Raw genomic sequence first — 21,387 nt, 5'->3', positions numbered from 1 at the left:
AGCCATTTGGTAATGTAGCTATTTTCTGTCTTTCTGTACACCATTCGTACACATTTCTCCATCACCAGAACGTCCCGCCGCTTGACCTCTTGGCTTCACTATTGCCCATAGTCAAGCCAAGTTTGTCTTGTCACAGCCGATATCAGAGCCAGCAGTCCAACCGTCCGCCCGTCGCTCATCGCCAACCGGACGGCTTGCTACGCCCGCGCTTCCTGCTCTTCCCAGCGCTCCGTTCACCCCCGCAGCACCTGCATCGTGTCCGCCTACGTCTACTCTATGTGGCTCAACAGTCGTGATCTCACGGGCGACGATGATGGCTCCTCTACGCGCGACGGTATGTGGGGCTTCGCTGGCTCGAGTCCACCTCCGTCGCACGGCGCTATCGGCGCCTCAGGCTCGCGCGCGCTCTGGAACCGCATGGAACCAGCTGAAGAAGAGCGAGAAGAAGAAGCTCTGCCCTCGTACTTATCGTATCTTCAACCGGCGTTCCGTCCAGCGCCCACGACGGCCAGTATGACTACGCACGCGCCACCTACGCAACCGGTAACAACCATGTACGGTACCAAGCGCGGCGCGCCGGGGCTGCCTGCGCCCTCCCCACCGACGCAGGAACCCGCGACTGCCTCTCGTGCTGTTGGACAAGTGGCGCGTAAGAGTTCCGAGCTCGCACAGGCGCTGGAGCACCTGGTGCTGGGCACGGTGCACCGGCATCTCGGCGACAGCCCGATGCCGGATAATCAGTCAAGATGCAGATGCAACTGCGATGCCATGAGGACGCAGATGCAAGAGATGGCTATACAGGTACAGGCTCTGCAGAATCAGGTGCTGGAGCTGACGAAGAACTCGATCCCGACAGCAATTGAGGTCGGCAGAGTGAACGTCAAGGCGGCCGGCAATAGCAACGGCAACTGGAGCGCCAACGCACCGCCGTTCGTGCCCAAACAGTACAAGAACTCAGCGCCGCCACCGCCTACCCCACCGGCCTCGGTGGACCAGGCGACGGCCACAGTGCTGAGTGACAGGATCTCGACTTTGGAGGGTAGACAGAGCGCGTTCCAGTCGCAACTGGCGCAGATCGCTAAGGTGCTGGGCATCCCGACCGGGAAGCCTGGGAAGCACAGTCCAGTAAAGCATCTGGTACAGACGCTGCGCGACGAAGTGGACGCCAAGGTGCAGCAGGCGACGGCGGACCTGACAGCAGAGATCAACGCTGCACTTGGGGCGTCCGCAGACGGGAATAAGAACGCGCTGTCGTCTAATGCGGTTCTTGCCGCTCTTGCAGGTGAACATGAGGCTTCATTGGCGCGTTTGAGCGGGTCGTTTGAGCAGCTTCTGGCAGAGGAGGCTCGACAGCGAGCAGCACTGGAAGCTCGTGTGCGATCACAGTTAAGTCAACAGGAAGAATGGCTACAACAACTTGAAGGCGCGTTCGGGTCTCCTCATGACCCCGAGCACGAACAGGAACCGCGAAACAAAGACACACATGACGTTAACGCAAAACTGGCAGCACTGGAGCGGAAATGCGACGAGAGTCGAGAACTCTGCAAGCGGCTGGCACGGTTACTACCACGACCCGACACATCAAGACCAAGGCGAGGAGAAGAGGAGGAACAGGACGGAGTGAGCTGGCCTGGACACATGGTAGGCAGAGGATAGGACGGGTTTAACGAATGACATGCTGTATTTTGCGTTAGAGTTCGAGTTACGGTGTGTGTGCATACCGTATTTATGCTGGAGCTGCGCGTTGCTGGAGTTGTTTACCTTTGTGCTGCATCAACAACGACGCGGTTCGAGCGAGGTTCTGCATCATCGCGTACTGGCAGCGTGTGAGTTCTGGATGGGGCTTCATGTCAGCGCAGCAGAGTGAGCCGACTGCAATTTGGTCACGCCCGTCCTGTGTCGGAGCCGTAACGGAGAAGCCGACGTACGTACGTAGAGATAGCAACTTGATGGTGTGGATAGCGTGTAGCCTCACGTCGGCTTCTGGATGGATGAACACCAACGGATCTTGGGACATTAACTGGTGCTGACACATAGTGTGGTCCCTCGGCACAGCAGCGCCGGCGAGTTGTGGATTCGTGGACGCCAAAATGTGCTCGTGGTTCACTCCCATGACCGATACCAGCGCAATCGGACAGTCCATTGTCTTCGCTGCCAGTTGACAAATGAGTTCCAAGTCGCGAATATCAATCAGAGACTTCACAGTACGCGGAACTTCAGGTGCGAGTTGATCCGCAAGAAGGAGCAAACCCGCGTCTCTGGCGGTTGAAAGGCGAAGACTCTCGTTACTCGGCATCGGTCCACGAGGTACCGACGTGACAGGATCATCAGGTAAGTCTAACACGTAGTCGCGTTTGTCAGCGTTTGCCAGCGTACAGTCTTCTAGTAGAGGATAACTGTCTTCGTCCCCCAGGAACCGATCAACTCGCGCTATTGATTCTTCTACATTCCTTTCATCATCGCAGACGTCTCCGTCATTCTCTTGATCGTTCTGTAACAGCGCTCGAATGACAGCAAGTACAGTCGAATGCTCTGTACTTCCAACAGTAGAATGCTTGAGTGAATCCGACAAGAAATCAATTAGCAGTGACGCTATGGAGCTTTCGGATGTATCTTCGACAACTCGAGGGGGTCCGTACTTCCTGTCCGACGATATTTCCGAGTAATTACACGCATCGACGCACGCTTGGCATCGTGTACAAACCACAATCAAAGCTACTCGCCCAGCCATACTTTCCATCCGCTCGGACTGCCAACAGTTCACACAGACGAGATATCCGCACAAGTAACATCGTCTTGTATTGGTCTTCAAATATGCCAAACTCCGGTGAGAGATAGCCGAAGCAGCAGCTGATAGCGATAACTTGACTGGGGATAGACTACGCGTGCAGCAAGGACAGCGAGGGTTGGAGACCTCGATGGTGTCTAGATTAGCTGGCACCTGGAAGCCGAAGCGACGACAACGCACAAGCTCTGGGATCCTGGTCACTCCACGGGCGAGAGTTAAGAGTCGACGTGACTGTGCTTTTGATTCAACGTCTGTTGTCAAGTTCCTTGGACTAGGAGGGCAGAATTCATCAGAAGCGCTCCGGTTTCTAACAGGTTCTGGCGTCTGGAATTTGGCGTTGTAGACGACACGCAGGCCTTTTCTTCCTGGGTCCAAGTCGACCAGGTACGAAGCGGCTAAGTCGTGCAGTTGAACGACACGATCTTGAGCTCCAATCATCCGTCCTGGGGTGTGTTCCAAGACTGGCAAAGATTGTTGCGAGATTACGAAGCCGTCGCACTCCTCTTTTCGTTGAAACATGTTGGTGTAGCACCACTGCTCGTTGGGTCCGAACATAGTAGACCGAGCGAAAGTGCTGGTCTTGACTGTGAGTTCTTGGCCATTCACACTATTTCCAGACATCGTATCTCCACTGCAGGGAATGGTCCGTTCCACGGAGCCACACAAGAAGCGTTTGCCGTATAAAGCTTTCATCACGGCATTGTGTTCAGCTTCACTGAGTGGACACAGGATTGCAGCGACCTCTTCGATACTGGCATCGAGACGACCAGCACAGAGAACTTCAGTATCTCGAGTGACACTATCGACGAGTTTATCTTCTTGGCGGAAGATCACGAAGCGATCGACTGCCTCCACTCGTTTCCATGGCCCACCAGCATTTGGTCCAGCTGCTAACGCTTTAACGTCAACATGGTCAAGAGCATCTCGAGCACGGTTCAAAATCTTCGTATCGGACGGAACTTTGCTGTGTCTCCCAGTGAGACTCGCGTCACTCGGTTGTGTTGCTATGGAGTCACTCTGCGACGGTCCTGGAGAGCTTCGATGTTTCCCACCCTGCTCAACCACACGTCGTACAATTCCGAGTTTCATGATGCGATATCTACCGTAGCAGGACTACGAGTTAATGCTGAGACTTCAAATGGTGCGATCGCTGGAATTCCTTAGTGGACGATAAAGGTGGACTTCTATTTTAGATGATATCTTTCTCGATATGCCTGTCCAGGATTCAGTGAGAAAAGGTGGAGCTAGTAACGTTACGGACGTGCCACCAAACGTAACGAAAAAAAAATTGAGGCCCCGTATCGTTAAAAGTGGAACATGTCTATTCTGTCTTATTCTTTTTTAAAGCTATTTTGAAGGGGGGGGGAGGGGGGGTATATCTAGAATCTGCAAAAAGTGGTCAAATTTTACAATTACAATCATGTTGGTACCGTCGTCTCCGGACCAAGTTGGTCTCGAAGTTGTTTCCCCTTTAGTTGAAGCAACCTCGACGCTGTGTCTGTAAGCCGCTTCATGGTTGCGTATTGAGAGCGCGTGAGCTCAGCACGAGCGGTTGAGTCAATACAGCACAGCGTACCAACCGGGATCTCCACCTCATTCCCAAAAGCATCATGTGTGGACACCGTCACTGGAAACCCCACGTAGAATCGGATTGAAAGCGCCTTGACCGCCACGATCTCGTGGAAGCGTACGTCGGCCTCTGGGTGTGTCGCCAGGAACGGTCTGGTGGTCAAGACAGTATGCTGGCAGATAGTTTGTTCTCGAGGCACCGCAGCGTGGTGGAAGCCTGGGTTTGTAGCAGCTAGAACGTGGTTGTGCTTAACGCCCATGACCGTCACAAATGAGTCGGAGCAGCCTGTTGCACGTACTGCTAGTTGGCACAGCAAGTCAAGGTCGCGCACGTCACAGGCGTGGTCGAACGATTCAGGGATAGAGTGTAGTGGTGCTAGCTGGTAGGCAAGCAGCAATAGTCCGTTATCATTGACGACTTTGAGACGAACGTCTTCATGGGTTGGGATCACACTGGACGGTACCATTGTGGTTGGATCATCTGGTAGATCAATTACGTATTCACGGCGCTCAGCGCTGGCAACTACACAAGATTCCAGTTCTGGTAGCTGGTCTTCGTCGCTCAAGAATTTGCCTAGCTCGTCCACCGAAACGTTTTCGTTGTTGCAATCTTCGTCGTCGCTATCATCGTAGGTTTCATCACTTTCAGTATCTGTGGCTTCATTTTGGCGGAGAAGCATCCGAATAACAGACAACACGGCCGCACGGTCCGCACTGCCGGCCGATTCGTTCACTAACGAGGCTGCTAGAAAATCCGTTAGCAAAGATGCTGAACAATCGTCGCGTTTATCTTCGACAACCTTGACTGGTCCTTTGTGGATGGTATTGTTGTCTGGATCGCACACTTCTGAGTAATCACAGGCCTTGACGCAAGCGTGACACCGAGTGCAGACCACAATAGCAGCTACACGACCAACTGTACTCTCCATGTACTCTGCATTCCAGCAGTCAATGCACACGAGGTACCCGCATAGGTAGCAACGTCTCGTGTCCATTTTAAGCGAGCGAAGACTTCGCTTTGCAATAGCCGAAGCTGCCATAGACAATGACATCTTAACTGGAGCCAAACTGTGCGTACAGCACGGACAGCGTGTGTTAGCTACCTGTACCATTTCAAAGTCTGCCGGAACTTGGATACCAAAGCGTCTACGTCGAATAAGCTCCGGTAGTTTCGTGATACCATGAGCCAGCGACCGTAGTCGACGTTTCTGAGCTTTAACACCACTGGTCTCGTCGGGAAGCGTACTGGACGTACTCGACGTTGAGGTGACACTCAAACCGGAGCTCCTCCGTCGACTGCTGCTACGACTTGACATACTTCGCTCACTATTTGTAAAATAGTCCTCAAAATCTTTGATCACGTCCTCGAACCATGCGTTGTAGACGACTCGAAGCCCCTTTCGATCCGGAAGCTGGTCAACCAAGTACGACGCGTTGAGACCGTGCAGCTGATCTACACGAGCATTATCCCCAACCACTCGACCTGGAGTTGGCTCAAAAGGAGGCAGTGCACGTTGAGAGATGGTGAATCCATCCCGCTCTTTCTTCCGTTGGAAAAAGTCCGTGAAGCACCATTGCTCGTTGCGTGAGAAGAGATTTGTACGCATAAAACTACTGGTCTTGACGTTGAGTTGTTCACTGGCATTCACGTCGGATTCATGATCCTGTTGCTGCTCGTCTGAGCACGGTACGTCGCGATCGAGAGATCCAAATATATAATTCTTAGCGTGAAGCCCCTCCATGGTGCTGGCAAGATCAAATTCCGAGTTGGAGCGAAGAACGCTGGCCACTTCCTCAATACTCGCATCAAGTCGTCCAGCACACATGACTTCAAGTCCAGGAACGCGAATACCGTTTGCTGGTGCAGAAGACGGACGCTTGAACACGACAAACCGATCAGCAGCTTCGACCCGATGCCAAGGCCCACCTTTCTCTGGACCGGCCGAAAGAGCATCAAAATCCACGTTCATGTGAGAGACTCGAGCTCGTTCCAGCATTTCGGCGTCCGATAGAGGCTTGTTGGCGTTCTCGTTGTCGAATTCGTCCCTCTGCTGCGTTGAGAAGGATGGGGTGGGGTCGAACAAGTTTGTACCGGAAGATTCCGAGTATTGGGAGCCATTCCATCCACGACGTCGACGCTTACTCACATCCTCAAACATACCGCGAACCTTTGCAAGACTCATTTGGAAGTAATAGCAGAGCTCTGGTATTTATGTGAGAGCGGGGATGGGGGATGTTCTCCGTTCGTCGCTCTTTTGGTACTGATGGAATTGCGCGAAAACCGCTCGATGATTAAAGTGTCTTGCAAGGTTCTCGCACTCGACTGCGCCAGTGTGGCCAGTCCAAAATGAACTTACCTGTTTTAATTTGCGGGAATGAGCCATTTTTAAATTCCGTTTACTGGCCTGAAGCGGTTGAAGTGATCGAGGAAAGGCCAATGTTGCAATTAAGTCGCACTTATGATGCCTTTATGATAAGTCAAGACAATTTTAACGAGGTCAGGAGATTTGCTCAACGGTGAGGGTAGCGAACCCAACGGACAGTGACGAAAAGTGCTTGCCATTGTTTTCACATTGGACATGATAGACCAACGATTTTGATCTATTTTTTTTTTAATTCTAAAAGAGAGAACCTCTTCAAGTTTTTTGAATCCTTTGTGAGATGCTGTCTTCGTCAAATTTTGGTTGTTAACGCTCTATGTCTGAGTAGCATGCGTAACGTTAAGGAAAACGATACGTGAGGGACCGTAATGTTCTCGCCACCGAGGGCGACCTGGAACGCAACGCGTTGCGTGAACATCAGGGCAGCTTTACAAAACATTCATCCATAGAATTCGATGGGCATCTGCTCATGTTGTGAAGTTTACGTCGATTGAGCAACAAGGGGAATTCTGCAGTAGTTTCATGGATTCACCCGTGCGTTTGTTGACAAGAGACGAGAGGGCTTTTAACACAAGCTAATAATTTTACGAGAAACTGGCAGGAAAATTGTGCAAGAACATGTGTGTGTACATTTTTTCAATTAAATACCAGTTGACGAAAACTGTTCGATTCAACTTATTATGGACCTATGGGTGCTAGCCACAAACTGCAAATTCGCGTAAAGATGGTTTTCTTCGTTTATCGAAGATACATGGACGCTTGCCACGGCATCCTTGCAAATATGCACAGGTGCAAAAAGGATTTGCGAGCTTAATTTTTTTAGGAACACTTTTAAAGATTTTGAAAACTACTTTTTCTAGCAAAAAGAGAGAAAAAAAAATAACGTTTCGCTTACACTTTGAATAAGCTAGAACATGGTTTTGCAAGTTACACCTCTCAACTAACTTGTGCAAACGTTAGAGTTAGCAAAAGATCATTCCTTTAGGTTGAAATTCATCTGGGGGTGTCCTTTGTGTTACTGCGATGAAGTACCTACGTCACAAGAACCAAACGCCACCATGAAAGATCAGTATTGGCCCAACTTGATCATCAATGTGACACCTCAAAATGACTGCCTAACAGTGTGTGGGCAGTGTTGGGCAGTCATATTTGAGGATTATCAAGCATCGCGCTCTGCTGTTCTTGAAGCAGCCGGCTCTTCAGTTGAATTAACCGGGAAGCTGTGTCGGCTATCCGTCGTAAAGTAACATACTGCGAACGCGAGAGTTCGGAGCGTGCATGTGGAGTAACACAGCACAGCGTTCCCACGGGCATTTCCGTCTCTGTGCCCGTGTTGTCATCAATCATTAGTACAATTAGCGGGAAGCCCATATAGCAACGTGTAGACAAAGCCTTAATAGCCCCAAGTTCGTGAAATCGTACGTCCGCTTCTGGATGTGAAATGATAAATGGTTTCGGAGTCATGATCGTGTGTTGGCACACAGTGTGTTCTCGAGGCATCGTTGCATGGAGGAACGCTGGATTCGACGATGACAAAATGTGAAGGTGCTCAGTACCCATGATCGATAAAAACGTATTCGGACATCCCGAAGAACGGACAGCCAGGCGGCACAGAATATCGAGATCTCGAACATCGGACACATTCTCGAAGGATATTTCAGGAGCAGGATTTACCGGTGCGAGCTCGTTAGCGAGTAGCATTAACCCTTTGTCTTTGATGAATTGAAGACGAGCTTGCTCATAAGGCGGGATAATCGTTGGAGGGACCATAATCTTCGGGTCATCCGGCTGTTCGATTGGGTATCCACGCTTCTGTGAGTTGGCGAACACACAGGATTCGAGCTCTGGTAGTTGATTGTCATCACCTAAGTATTTATCAAGCTCCAATATTGAGACATTATCGTTGTGAAGCTTGTCAAAGCCTTCATCAAAGCTGTCACTATCGTCGCTTTCTTCTTGAGATTTTTCACTTTGTTGGAGAAGCGTACGCACAACCGACAGCACGGCTGCCCGGTCCTGACTACTAGTTGAGTTCATCAATGAGGTGGACAGGAGATCGGTCAGCAAAGAAGCCAGAGATTTATTGTCGTGGTCCTCAACGACATTAACGGGTCCCCGACACTCTTCCTGACCAGGAGCGAACACTTCAGAATAGTCGCAAGCCTTGATACTCGCGTGACAACGTGTGCACACCACAATTTCCGCCACACGTCCGACTGTGCTCTCCATGCGCTCGGCACTCCAACAGTCCATACAAACGAGAAACCCGCAGAGATAACATCGTCTGGTGTCCGATTTAAGCGACCGGAGACTCCGATTTGTGATAGCTGAAGCTGCCATGGAAAGTGACATCCTTACCGGTGTTAAACTGTGCGTGCAGCATGGACAGCGTGTGTTTTCAACTTGAATAACTTCAAGATCTGCAGGTACTTGAATGCCAAATCGACGGCGGCTGATAAGATCAGGAAGTTTTGTCATCCCGTGAGCCATCGATAATAGTCGACGGAGCTGGGCTTTACCATCTGCAGCTTCGTTCAGACCAATAAAGCTCGAATTTGAAGCTACTAGTAAGCCTGAACTTCGTCGTCGATCACTGCTTTGGCTTGATAAACTTTGGTCGTTTCCATTTGAGGGAGACTGCAAGCTCTTGGAGCTCAGAGACGACATAACGCTTAACCCAAAGCTGCGACTAGATCGACTAGCATCGCTACTGGAGGTGGTAGTCTCGATGTCCTTCATTGGATCTTCAAACCAGGCGTTGTAGACTACTCGAAGACCTGTATCACTCGGTAATTTATCGACCAGGTACGACGCGTTGAGTCCGTGTAGCTGGTCAACACGCGCGTTTTCACGTACAACACGACCGGGAGTGGGCTCAAAAGGTGGTAAAGCGCACTGTGATATCCTAAAGCCATCGTGATCCTCTATCCGTTTGAAGTAATCCAAGAAACACCATTGTTCGTTGCGACCGAAGAGTGTTGAGCGTAGAAAACTGGTGGTCTTCACATTAAGCTGTTCGTCAGAGTTAGCATTCGAGTCATCGTCTTGGTTCTGAGATTCCTCTGCGCATGGCACCTCGCGATCGAGGGATCCGAAGATAAAGCTCTTCTTGTAAAGCCTCTCCATAGTAGTTGCGTGGTCAATATCAGAATTTGAGCGAAAAACACTGGCCACCTCCTCAACGCAAGCATCAAGTTGGCCAGCACACATTACCTCGAGACCAGGAAGACGGCCGTCTTTGGTATCTGCAGTGGTTGGACTTTTGAACACGATAAATTCTTCGGTAGCTTCCACGCGTTGCCAGGGCCCACCTTTCTCCGGACCAGCTGCAAGTGCTTCAAAGTCGATGTTCGCATGAGATTCGCGCGCTCTTTGGAGCATCTCAGTGTCTGACGGAAGCTTGTACAGAATCGCCTGGTCGATTTCTTGTTCAAGGTCATTGCTTTGCTTTCTTGTTACCGACCGAGATTGTTCGGACGTGTTTTTACTCGATTCCAAGTACTGCGAACTGCTCCGGGCATGCTGACGACTAAGCTTGTTCGTCTCGAAAATGCCTCGCACCTTGGTGAAACCCATCATAAAAAAGTTTCGCAAGTTCTTATGTGTGGTGAGTCTCAGTGAAGGCGCGTTTTTAGTTCTGGAGATTGAAGGAAGTGCTGACAACCAACCGGAAACGTGACACGTGCGCGGGTTACCAGTAGTGGATGGATGAGTTCAGTATAGCAGAAGTGTATGTAAAATTCTCCAAGTTCTGTTGTGTGGATAAAGCCTTTTACTAAAGTAACGAGGACGGAGATTTAGTGTATTAATAATTTTCTACAAATCTTCATAAGTATAGATATGTGGGCTCAGAAAAATATAAGTTGGAAGCAACGTCGCACCCTGAATATTTCCGACAATTCCGTTGATCTTCTTGCGTTTGTCATTCTTTTCTTGGTTTCCGATGGTCGCTCTTTTTAATGTTAATTAAAGAAGAAGGGTGTCGATCTCGCGTGACAGACAGGTCTCTCCGAAGCTGTAACCTGTATGCTGCCTCGAAGGCTGGATGGGCTGATCTTAGATTCTTACCCCATGTACAGAGGTGACACGCTTTAGAATGTCAGTAGACAAATTTAATTTACATATTTAATTAATAAGCATGTTGTATAATAATCGATGCCATGACTCTAAGCAGTCAACGGGGTTGCATGTCCTAGTTGAAGTTGCTGACTTTTCTGCAGTAAAAAGGTTTTTGTTGTAGTTGCTAGCCGAGTCATCGTAGCGTATTGTGTGCGAGTGATCTCATTTCGGGGCTTCGAGTCGACGCAGCACAGCGTCGCTGCAATCATCTCCGGGTCGCCAGGTTGGCCACCAACAAGCGGAACTTTAACGGGGAAACCCACATAGAATCGGATCGGGATTGATGAGGTGGGTCCATGGTTCTGGAAGCGAACGTCAGCTTCATGGTGCGCTACCATGAACGGATGTGGTGACATCAGCAGATGCTGGCACGTCGTTTGTTCACGTGGCACGACGGCGCCGGCGAAATCGGGATGTGTACTCGCCAAGACATGCTCGTCTTTCTCACTCATGACCGTCACGAATGAATACGAACAGTCCATCGTCTTGACAGCCAAGCGACATAGTAGCTCCAGGTCGTGAATATCCGGCTTGTCACCCTTAGACTCTGCATCTTTGTCCTTGGGGGCGAGGATACCGGCGAGTTGCAGTATTCCCGAAGCCTTCGAACTTGCGATTCGATCGGCTTCATTGCTTGGGATCGGGGAAAGCGGAACGTCCGCTTTCGGATTTTCGGGAAGGTCCAAGACGTAGTTTCTCTCGGCAGCGTTTCCAAGTTTGCACGCTTCAAGAGGGGGTAGATGTTCCTCATCACTCAGTACCTTTCCAACCTTTTCCACCACCCCGGTCTCTCCAAGAATCTTAAAACGCGGTTCATCGCGGTCGAATTCGCTCTTGTCTTCTTCGCTAGAATAGTCGTCGGAATCGTCTTCCGAGTCCTGTCGGAGCAGTGTCCGAATCACTGCCATCACCGCCGCATGCTCGGTGCTATCAGCAGTCGAGTTCAACAGAGAAGCAGACAAGAAATCGACCAGCAACGACACAGTCGGCGCGTTTTCCGAGTCCTCAACGACACGAGGTGGACCTTGGTGTTTCTCTCGTTGAGCAGCAGTGCCCGAGAACACTTCAGAGTATTCACACGCTTGAACGTTCGCACGGCATCGTGTACACACGACAATAGCAGCTACTCGTCTAGAGGCGCATTCCATGGTTTCGGCACTCCAGCAGTCGGCACAAACGAGGTATCCGCACAAGTAGCAGCGCTTGTTGTGCGTCTTCAAAGAACCGAGATTTAGCGTTGTGATCGCTGATGCGGCCACTGCTAGTGACAGCTTTAAACTGTGAGTGCAGCATGGACAGCGAGTGTTCGTGACATGCACGGTGTTTAAATCGACCGGCACTTGAACACCAAAGCGGCGACGACGCACCATACTGGGGAGTTTTGTGACACCGTGAGCCATGGCCAGTAATCGACGAAGCTGAGTTTTGTGCTTGGTGTGACCACCGTGCTCGAATGATTTACGGCGCTGAGATGTGCTAGCACTTGCTTGTGATCGTGTGGTTTCATAGCTTCTACGTCGAGATCCCTTCCGTTTGCGGGCATAGTATTCTTGTACTTCTTCCTCCTCCATTTCAAACCATGCGTGGAATACTACACGCACTTCTTTTTGGTTGGGGATCTTGTCAACGAGGTACGAAGCGTTCAATCCGTGAAGCTGATCCACTCGGGAATGGTCTCCGACTATTCGTCCTGGAGTATCCTCTGAAGGTGGTAACGCACGCTTAGAGATCGCGAAGCCGTCACGGTCTTTCTTGCGCTGGAAGTAGTCGAAGTAGCACCACTGCTCGTTATGTCCCAAGATCGTCGTGCGAGAGAAACTCTTGGTCTTGACAGCGAGTTGTTCATCGTTATCAACGTCGTCATCGTCGTCGTCATCCAGATTCTCTGTGCACGACACTTCTCGTTCATATGATCCGAAAATGAAACCTTTATCGTATAATCCACTCATCACCGTGTTATGCTCAGCTTCGGAGCTCGAGCGAAGGATACTAGTGATCTCTTCCACACTGGCTTCCACATGGCCAACACACATGACTTCCAGGCCTTCCCTTTGCTTGCCATTGTTGTTCATTGAGCCTTGTCGTCGGAAGACAGCGAAGCCATCGGCAGATTCCACGCGCTTCCATTCCCCGTTTGACTCTGGTCCAGCTGCTAATGATCCAAAGTCAACACTGGTATGAGCTTCTCGCGCGCGTTTCAATAGTTCGTCGTCCGACAGGGCGTTGTTGAGCTTGGCCACGTTAGCTTCGGCGTCGAGCTCGTCGCTTCCAGGTGTCGAAAGAGTTGGTGCCGGACTGAAAGTGTTTCTGAAGGGGTTCCTGCTAGCCTTATTGTGTTGTGTGGCTGTAACCTCACGTCCGTGACGCTCTTTGAGCAAGTTGTGCAACCCCATCGACGCTTGTAGACTGGTTCTAGTTTTTTATACGGAGGACCCTTGTTCCTCGAGGCTTTTTGGTAAATGAACCCTATTATATAGTGAAGTGCGTGTATGGTCCGCAAATGTGCGGAGCACGACAGAAGTACTCTGACGGCACGGGAACATACTGTGTGCTTCTGGTCTGATTTCTCACTCCAGCGGACAATTGGTGATCTTGTCGTATACAACACAATGTCATAGTACCGTTCAGCGGCTCAAACGATTAGTGGATTCAGCAAACCGCACTAGCCCACAGCGATGTATTTTAATTTAAGTCTACATTTTTGGATCACTTCAACATGATATCATGATATCGTATGCTTTACACGACTCCAAATGCGGCATTCGTACCAAGCTGTCACGGACGACTAGCGCAACCTCATTGCTCACAACTGGGGACTCGTTTTGATCGGTTAACTGATAAATTATTGTAGTGCAATTATATTCGAAGAAAAGCCGCTAAAACGTCTTTGGAGATGCGTAGCTCGGCTGTATTATCAAGAAATCCTTGCACAGCCTCGATATCTTCATCAGCGTAATGCTGTAAGGCCATTTGATGACGGAGAACGTTGCCGTCGATCAGTTTGTCGCCTTCGTCTTGTCTATCAACAATTTCAAAAATATCTGTGGCGTGCAAGGCCGAGGAGAGCTGACACAGAGAAATCTTGTCAGCGGTCTCATTCGACATGGCTCTGCAATAGCACATGAGAGAAAACGCGTTAACCATATTATCGCGAAATTGCTGCACGATGTTCCTCTGATTGAAACCTGAATGCCTGCTCAAATCTGTCGCGTTCGCTAGTCTCCAGTGTCTGTGACGTACACGTATCACAATTGTACTTAGCTTGGTGTACAATTATCGACGACCAGAGGCCACTCACTTTGGACAGAAAGATCTTCTGAAAGTCCGCAAAGCCGATGGTGTTTGTGTCTGTGAAGTCGAACTCGTACACAAGTGTCTGCGCCTCTCCCTTTGCAATACTGAAGCCCAGCGCTCGCAGACACAACTTGAGCTGCTTCACAGTCATGACTTCGGAGCCTTCTGTCACCAGCTCAAAAACCACTCGAGTTTCGCGTTCTTGTGCAGCTGTCAACCGTTTGTCCTTGATACGCTGCAGCACCGTCGCCATGCTAGTTGACACTGAAGTAATACAGCTCCAATGTTGCCTAAAAAAAAGCATCGGTTAGCAACTGCTACGACTACCGGAATAGACCAAAAAATATTTGAGTAATTGCAATTATTGACATTTTACATCAATCATCCACGTAATAACAAGTAATTCATTGGGTTTAGATGGTCAAATAGACGATCGAAGCAGCACATAAAGGAAAATAACTCGAACGGAGTGTCAGGGTCTGGATCTTGCTTACTGGCGCGACAGAATCTCCACAGCGTCGGCCTTCTCCTCGGTCAGTTCCTGGGCGGTGGCTTTCATCATAGCATCGATGCGTGGCGAGATGGGGAGACCGTTGACCACTTCGTACGCGCCATTGCCCGCGCACTTGACCGGGAACGAGTAGATGAGTCCTTCGGGCACGCCGTACTTGTTGCCATCCGAGCAGATGGCCATAGACACGAACTCTCCGTCCTTGGAGCCGGTGAACCAGTCGCGCAGGTGGGCGCCGATGGCAGCAGCGGCGGACATGGCACTCGAGAGCTTGCGAGCCTTAATAATGGCCGCACCGCGCTCCTGCACGTCCTTGACGAGCTTCTTCTCGACCCAGTCCTTGTCCGAAACGATCTTATCAAACGCCTGGCCCTTCACCTCAGCGTTCGTGACGTCAGGCACCTGCGTGCTCGAGTGATTGCCCCAAATCACGACCTTGTTGACATCCTTGGACGTGACTTTAGTGCTCTGAGTCTCATTGACCTTCTCCACAAGGAACGAGCGTAGGCGCTCGTGATCCAGACGCGTGAGCGCCGAGAAGTTGCGACGTGGGATGCTGGGCGCGTTCTCCATGGCGATGAGGCAGTTTGTATTGGCCGGATTGGCCACGACTAGCACCTTAACATCGCGACTGGCGAACTTGTCGATGGCGGCTCCTTGAGCCTTGAAGATCGCTACATTCTTCTCGATCAGGTCCTTGCGCTGCATGCCCTGCTTACGTGGGAAGCCGCCCACGAGAATGGCGACGTCCGCGTCCTTGAAGGCGGTCTCCAGGTCGGCCGTGGGAATGATGGCGTCCACCAGGTTGAAGGCGCAGTCCTGCAGCTCCATCTTGACGCCTTCGAGCGCCTCCTGGGCCGGTTCAATGTCCAACAGACGCAGCTCCACGCGCTGGTTCGGGCCGAAGATGTGGCCGATGCAGACTGCAAACATGGCAAGGCGTTAGGCTAGGGAGAAAACACAAGGGGGAGACCAAGGGACGTACTGAGAGGCAGCAGTGAGTAGGCGATCTGGCCGGCGGCGCCGGATACGACGATCTTGAGGGTGGTCATGGTGCAGGAGTGATGGTCTTGTGCTTGACTTGGCAAATTCGAATCTGAGGAAGGATCGCGGGTTGCTTTTCTTTTCCGCAATCTGATGTGATGAAATGATTGCAGTATGTTAGTTTCGAGTTGATGAAGAAAAGTGCGATCATTGCGACACGGATGTTGTTGACGTTGATTTGCACTGTTGAAGCTGCTTCAATCACGAAGGATTTGGCCGCATACCCCAAGCAGCAAATGCGCATCCGCCGATGATTGGAAGGACAAGTGCTCAGGCTACGAGATAGGCTCTGTCGGTGAGTATTCACTCCACCAAACGTTGAGGTTGGGCGAAATTCAGGGGGTTCAGGCTGAACTTTTGAGCCTCATCACTTTCACCCAGGCTCAGCATCATCGGAATGAGCTTACGGGGATGGCAACATGGAAGACACATTTAAGCAAAGGCAATGAAATATGGTCCGAATTGGTTGGTCCAAATCACAATTATCAGATTGACAGCACTTCAACACGGATATTGCGTTGCATGCACCAACTTCGAGCAGATGGCTCGCGCTAAGCGAGTCGCTAACTTAGCTCGACGTGCTGCATACTGGATAAAGATACAAGTAGCATAGAGAAGCAAGGAACGCTGGAGTGACGAGGCCGCGTTTCCGAGCGCTCGCCACGTCACTCAGAGTCTCTGACGTGAAAGCGTCATGCGCCGCTGTTGCGGTGCAAGATCTACGAGGGGGGGTCCCATAGCACCCGGAGCGGATTCCGGCGTGGTGCAACTAGTCAGCAAGGCTGCTGTGATGTGTGTTGTTCAGGATAAAGAAGGACAAACCTCTTCATCAATGCCAGCTCCGCTCCACCTCGTGGCTCGTTCTCCTTTTTCCGACTGTGCCGTCGCCGGAGGTATCTCTGTTGAGAGCGCTGTTTCTCGGGGGCTCGATGCAGAACTCTGCAGTCTCCAGTACCCTGTTCATTGAAACCGCTACTGCTCAACGCCGCATAGCGAACTTTGGCGGTGTGGTTCGATGTGCGGTTCCGAGTTTGGTTGACTCACTGAAGACGTAGCGTCGGTCCAACGCTGGACTTGTACTCGGGTTAAGAGCGGAAGACGGACCGCACAGGCGACGTCCGGACGATGAGTTCAGCTATCCAATTACTTCGGCGAGCTCAGCGCACGAAAGCAGTGAACTGGTTGCGCTTCCCTCGATCCATGTGCATGTGTGTACGCGTGACTATGGGTGCTCCAGTCATGATGTTGTGGAATCTAGTTAGCGAGGACGCACGTAGCAAGTTTTGTGCCAAGCTCGAGTAAACTTCTCTGGCGTGCAAGCTGCTTGATAGATATCAGCGCTAAATGGCAGCGAGCGTGATAGACGACGTCAGCTTAAAGTGAAGGCAGAGTCTACAAGCCCGGAGTCAGTCACGGAACCGAAGCGAAACGGTGGCTTTCGAGGAACGCTGGGGGAACTTGTAGATCGTCACGACGCGACTCTGCGTTGGCCTATCGACTTCAACTCGAATGCTACGTGAGACTTGTGGGGTGAACCCACTGTCGGGGAGATCCAAGTCGCCCGCTACCAGAGGACAATGTAGGTCAACGATTTCAGGGATCTAACCCACTAGATAAAAGGATAGCGATCTCTATGCTCCGTGTCCCCTCGTTTTGCCAGTTGAGCGTGTCGGAGATAGTCAGTGAGCAGCGTAACTCGCTCACCAGAGCTCACCACCGACGCTGAAAAAGCGAAGATGTTGGAACAAACGGTAGAAGAAAGCGTCGTAACGGTTGCTCGTCTTTTGGAAAGTGCGGCAACGAACGCCATTTCGTGCGCACTGGGCGCCCGCTCCTGTGCGGTCGGCAAGAAACACTTGAAAGGAGCCGCTGAGAAGCAAAAGGAGAGCTTTGCTACGCGCCCGCCACCCGAGGCTTTGGCTCTCTGGTACGTACTAGTAGCTTCGCACCAAAATGACTCCGTCTGCTCACAGGTTGTTTCAATGCAGGGTACCACAATTCCAATCCCCACTTTGTCTGTTCTTGGTGTCTGTCGTGATTGCCTTCCGCATCCAAAGGAAGTCCTCGGTCTAGCTGGAATCTCAACAATCCACAGCTTCACTATGGATCAAGGTGACGCCTTGTCGCTGGAAGGAACGCATTGCCCCAAGGGGAGTATGCTGCTCCCATTGATGACGTCGGTGGCTTCATTGATCGGCTGCTTCTACGTCGTGGGGACTTATTGGCGAGTGTTGGCACTGCGACAACACCCAGCAGGAATCATGTTCGGTATGAGCTTGTATGGCGCGATCTACCAGTTCCTGTACTTGTTGGACCAGGCTTCAGACTCGGTTAAATGCACAGATATGGGTATCATTGTGGACTTCTTCCTCACAGGCCAAGAGACGTACATGCTCATCTTCGCTATAGATCTCCTCTTAGCGTTGAAGAATCCCTTCTCTGCGTCTAAAGGACAGATGACCAAATACCACATCTTCGGTGGCCTATGGAGCTTGATCTGTGCTGTAATATCGCACTTCGACACTCGGTACGCTCTTTTCAGCTTCTGTTGGTTAAGCTCCAGTGGAGATATCCTCAGTCGCACACACGGTGAGCACGACGGAGAAGAAGCTTCCAACGGTACACTCACTGCAGGAGTTTTCTTCGCCTTGTACATCGTCGTGGTGTACTGCACATCGCTCATTGCCATTGTACGGACATGGAATACATTTGTAAAGGGCCTTCCAGATACGTTCCGGACTCGGAAGCGGATCCAGCGACACCTCAAGTACTATGTGGGCTGTTACTTTGGCTACTGGACACTGGTGCTGGCAACCTACGCGGTGTTTAGCTTGCTGCCACACTCGAATTCCGACAGTAAAGGTGGCATGAAATGCCGTGTGTGGCATCTTTTATCGTGTCTATTGCTCGCGAAAGGAATGGTTCATGCACTAATCTGGACCAGGACGTCCAATATCCTTCGCATCATCGAGCAGCTTCGAAGGAATGGGACAGTTAATCTGCCTCCTGAAGACGGCAACTGGGACGACAACATCAACTGGGCGCTTCGACTTGAGATCCTTACAAACACGACCAAAGGGATTTGCCAGAGTGTCGATCGAGCCGAACACCAAGCACGAGCGTCGGCTGAATCGTCTTTAAGGTCGATCTCGGTATCGGACTCTTCGCTGGAAGAGGGAATTGTTGACAGCTCGTCTGGTCAAAGTGACTATTGTGATCGAAAAGAGAGCTACACGCAGATTGAAGAGCTGATCTTGGAGAACCGCAACGACAACCGCTCGCATGGTCCACGGACAGAAGGTGTAGTGTTCAAGGACTTTGCTCCTCATGTTTTTCGTCGACTTCGAGAGGAGGCTAAAGTATCGAGTGCCAGCTATCGAAACTCTTTACAGCAAACCACCAAGGAAAGAGTGAGTGAAGGCAAGAGTGGCGCCTTCTTCTACTTCACGGAAGACCGCAAGTACGTGGTCAAGACGCTCACGAATGAAGAACTCAATTTCTTTCTGAGTATCCTGCCGCAGTACTATACCTACATGAAACGACATCCTGACACGTTCATGACGCGCTTTTTCGGCTGCCACGGACTCACCATGTACGGCAAGACGGTGTTCTTCGTGGTGATGCAGAGCGTGTTTGCTACGTCGCTGCAAATCCACGAGCGCTTCGACTTGAAAGGATCCTGGGTCGGTCGACTGGAAGGTCGAAAACCCACGGGTACGATCGCTACGTGCAAGTTCTGCAACGCTGAGTACACCGTAGGAGGAAGCCACGACCAGCGCTGCAACGTCCGAGGAGAAGGGAATATGAACCACCAGTACGACCAAGTGGGCAAAGATCTCAACTGGAATAGGCACATGGCATTGCCGTATTCCACCGCACGTGCAGTTGCCATTCAACTGACAGCCGACTCGGAATTTCTCTGCAGTATCAACTGTATCGACTACAGTCTTCTCGTGGGTATTCATCACCGCAGCTTTAACGTCTCGCATTATTCGTCCGCCGATAGTTTCGACTTGCCAAAGCTTGTTCGTCATGATAGTAGTTGCAGTATGAGCAGTCAGTTTCGAGTCTCGACACGAAGTGGCCGCAGCAACAGTAGCGACTCTTCCATCTTCAGCAACTCCAGCTTCATTCGCAATCGCAGTAGCAGCGGTGGCAGCCAATTCAGCCGGAATTGCTACTGCTCGTCCAGTAGCAATAACATCAAGAAATCGTTCCACCCCTTTGCACATGGAGGAATGAGTGTGGACGAGGTGCACGGACCGGGACTGTACTATCTTGGCCTCATCGACATTCTCCAGCAATGGAATCTTCGCAAACGTGTCGAACACTTTGTCCGTGTTTACTTATTGATGCAAGATCGACATGGCATCTCGGTGGTGAATCCGCGACAGTACGCGGATCGTTTCCAGCAACGCGTGATCAAGGAACTCATCTACGACGCTGCTGCCTTGCCCTCACGTGACCACCACGACAGTGTATCCTTCACGCAACTACAGATTCAGAACCAGCGCAATGCTCAATTGGTCGAGTCCAACCGTACTTTAAGTACCATGCTGGCGTCCTTGGATGGGAGTGGAGCCACCTTTACCAGCCAACCATCAACATCTACACGGTTAGAATCCTTCACCAACTTCATCATGTCACCAAACGTAGGTGGCAACTCGATGACAAACTCCCCGTGCACACCACCCATAGGCACAAAAACAGGAGTGGTTCGTGCAGTGTCAGCGCGTTCATGGGATAACGCAAGTTGCTGTAGCTCGAGTGGAGTTGGACGACTTTCGGGTGGCTTGGTGATGGAGATCCCTTGCACAGTACCCATGGTGTATCCAACAGCTTTAGACACCCTACCACCCCACCTCCGTCGGTCATTAGCACCGTTGACTCCGTCTCCGCGTACGTCGTCGGAGTTCTCGAAATCGAGCAACCAACGATCAGTCTCTGTCGTGTATACTAGCGGCTCTGAGGCAGCATCCAGTAATAGCAGCAGGCAACCCAGTGACAAAAGCAGTCATAGCAGTAGCAGCAGTGGCACGGTGGTGCACCTGGAAGAAGGTGCGCTACGGGGTCCATCGAGCCCTCTCGACTATCGTATCGTATGTACACCAACGTTTCCTGACAAGGGAGGGGTAAACGCAGCCGCTCTCTCAGCCTAGAAATCATTATGAATACCAATGTGTACGTTTTTGTAGTATTTCGTCTACATTAGCCACTTAGCCTAGCGACGTCGAGATGTACACGTGGTTCCGATCTTGTAATACGTCGCAGATGACGTCCGTGAGGCAGAGCTCTCGCTTACCATCCTTGATGACCTTGGTAGGAACGCCAAACTCCATCCAGCCCTGCGTACCACCGTCTTCATCATACCGAGCAATGGCCACGTGACCCAACCAGATCACTTGCTGCGTACCAAAGCCGCAGTGGATGGGGATGATCTTGTCCCGCACGTGAGCCATAATGGTAATGGCGTCCTCTGCACCGTCATTGGGCGTAACTTCGGCATCCTCTTCCTCATCCAGGCTGGGATTTTCCTCCTCTTCTTGCTGTGAGGCTTCTTCGTCCACAGGCTCCATCTTGATTAAGATCTTCAAAGGACATATTTACACAAGATTTATGTTTTTAACACAAATGTATCAAAATAAAGGTATCAGGTACCAACGTTCTTTTTTATTTTCGTG

The 21,387-nt window shown here is 50.9% G+C and overlaps 10 protein-coding genes across 10 annotated transcripts; 3 read left to right on the top strand and 7 right to left on the bottom strand.

Annotated features, from left to right (window-relative positions):
• Positions 1-65: 65 nt before the first annotated feature.
• Positions 66-1,922, top strand: PPTG_11444 (hypothetical protein). The gene has a single exon (XM_008906767.1). It carries the CDS (start codon positions 277-279, stop codon positions 1,654-1,656), a length of 1,380 nt encoding a protein of 459 aa, XP_008905015.1. The 5' UTR covers positions 66-276; the 3' UTR covers positions 1,657-1,922.
• Positions 1,659-3,877, bottom strand: PPTG_11443 (hypothetical protein; the record flags this gene model as incomplete). The annotated part of the gene is made up of 1 exon (XM_008906766.1): positions 1,659-3,877. The coding sequence occupies one exon, from the start codon at positions 3,875-3,877 to the stop codon at positions 1,727-1,729; it is 2,151 nt and encodes a 716-aa protein (XP_008905014.1). The 3' UTR covers positions 1,659-1,726.
• Positions 3,878-4,206: 329 nt separating this feature from the next.
• PPTG_11442 (hypothetical protein) lies at positions 4,207-6,540 on the bottom strand (the record flags this gene model as incomplete). Its single annotated transcript, XM_008906765.1, has 1 exon — positions 4,207-6,540. The coding sequence occupies one exon, from the start codon at positions 6,538-6,540 to the stop codon at positions 4,207-4,209; it is 2,334 nt and encodes a 777-aa protein (XP_008905013.1).
• Positions 6,541-7,881: 1,341 nt separating this feature from the next.
• Positions 7,882-10,314, bottom strand: PPTG_11441 (hypothetical protein; the record flags this gene model as incomplete). Its single annotated transcript, XM_008906764.1, has 1 exon — positions 7,882-10,314. One exon carries the CDS (start codon positions 10,312-10,314, stop codon positions 7,882-7,884), a length of 2,433 nt encoding a protein of 810 aa, XP_008905012.1.
• Positions 10,315-10,904: 590 nt separating this feature from the next.
• PPTG_11440 (hypothetical protein) lies at positions 10,905-13,250 on the bottom strand (the record flags this gene model as incomplete). Its single annotated transcript, XM_008906763.1, has 1 exon — positions 10,905-13,250. The coding sequence occupies one exon, from the start codon at positions 13,248-13,250 to the stop codon at positions 10,905-10,907; it is 2,346 nt and encodes a 781-aa protein (XP_008905011.1).
• Positions 13,251-13,713: 463 nt separating this feature from the next.
• PPTG_22849 (hypothetical protein) lies at positions 13,714-14,484 on the bottom strand (the record flags this gene model as incomplete). Its single annotated transcript, XM_008906762.1, has 3 exons — positions 14,156-14,484; positions 14,043-14,086; positions 13,714-13,966 (listed from the first exon to the last, which is right to left on the bottom strand). The coding sequence occupies exons 1-3, from the start codon at positions 14,453-14,455 to the stop codon at positions 13,714-13,716; spliced, it is 597 nt and encodes a 198-aa protein (XP_008905010.1). The 5' UTR covers positions 14,456-14,484.
• Positions 14,485-14,500: 16 nt separating this feature from the next.
• PPTG_11437 (hypothetical protein) lies at positions 14,501-15,818 on the bottom strand. Its single transcript, XM_008906761.1, has 2 exons — positions 15,648-15,818; positions 14,501-15,585 (listed from the first exon to the last, which is right to left on the bottom strand). Exons 1-2 carry the CDS (start codon positions 15,712-15,714, stop codon positions 14,642-14,644), a joined length of 1,011 nt encoding a protein of 336 aa, XP_008905009.1. The 5' UTR covers positions 15,715-15,818; the 3' UTR covers positions 14,501-14,641.
• A 1,624-nt stretch (positions 15,819-17,442) lies between these two features.
• PPTG_11436 (hypothetical protein) lies at positions 17,443-17,779 on the top strand (the record flags this gene model as incomplete). Its single annotated transcript, XM_008906760.1, has 2 exons — positions 17,443-17,633; positions 17,695-17,779. The coding sequence occupies 2 exons, from the start codon at positions 17,443-17,445 to the stop codon at positions 17,777-17,779; spliced, it is 276 nt and encodes a 91-aa protein (XP_008905008.1).
• Positions 17,780-17,808: 29 nt separating this feature from the next.
• Positions 17,809-20,901, top strand: PPTG_11435 (hypothetical protein; the record flags this gene model as incomplete). The annotated part of the gene is made up of 1 exon (XM_008906759.1): positions 17,809-20,901. One exon carries the CDS (start codon positions 17,809-17,811, stop codon positions 20,863-20,865), a length of 3,057 nt encoding a protein of 1,018 aa, XP_008905007.1. The 3' UTR covers positions 20,866-20,901.
• On the bottom strand, positions 20,822-21,296 carry PPTG_11434 (hypothetical protein). Its single transcript, XM_008906758.1, has one exon. The coding sequence runs from the start codon at positions 21,280-21,282 to the stop codon at positions 20,923-20,925; it is 360 nt and encodes a 119-aa protein (XP_008905006.1). The 5' UTR covers positions 21,283-21,296; the 3' UTR covers positions 20,822-20,922.
• Between the last annotated feature and the right edge of the window lie 91 nt (positions 21,297-21,387).

Source organism: Phytophthora parasitica (assembly GCF_000247585.1).
Source record: "Phytophthora parasitica INRA-310 unplaced genomic scaffold supercont2.24, whole genome shotgun sequence".
NCBI lineage: Eukaryota > Oomycota > Peronosporomycetes > Peronosporales > Peronosporaceae > Phytophthora > Phytophthora nicotianae.
Note: the sequence above shows the minus strand (reverse complement) of the source record. Positions and strands in the feature narration are given on the sequence as shown.

Excerpts from the sequence above, each read along its gene's own strand:
- PPTG_11444 (XM_008906767.1), top strand. The coding sequence starts at position 277 with ATGTGGCTCAACAGTCGTGATCTCACGGGCGACGATGATGGCTCCTCT.
- PPTG_11437 (XM_008906761.1), bottom strand. The coding sequence starts at position 15,714 with ATGACCACCCTCAAGATCGTCGTATCCGGCGCCGCCGGCCAGATCGCC. Across the intron at positions 15,586-15,647 it reads CTACTCACTGCTGCCTCTCA|TCTGCATCGGCCACATCTTC; the intron begins GTACGTCCCTTG and ends CCATGTTTGCAG.
- PPTG_11434 (XM_008906758.1), bottom strand. The coding sequence starts at position 21,282 with ATGGAGCCTGTGGACGAAGAAGCCTCACAGCAAGAAGAGGAGGAAAAT.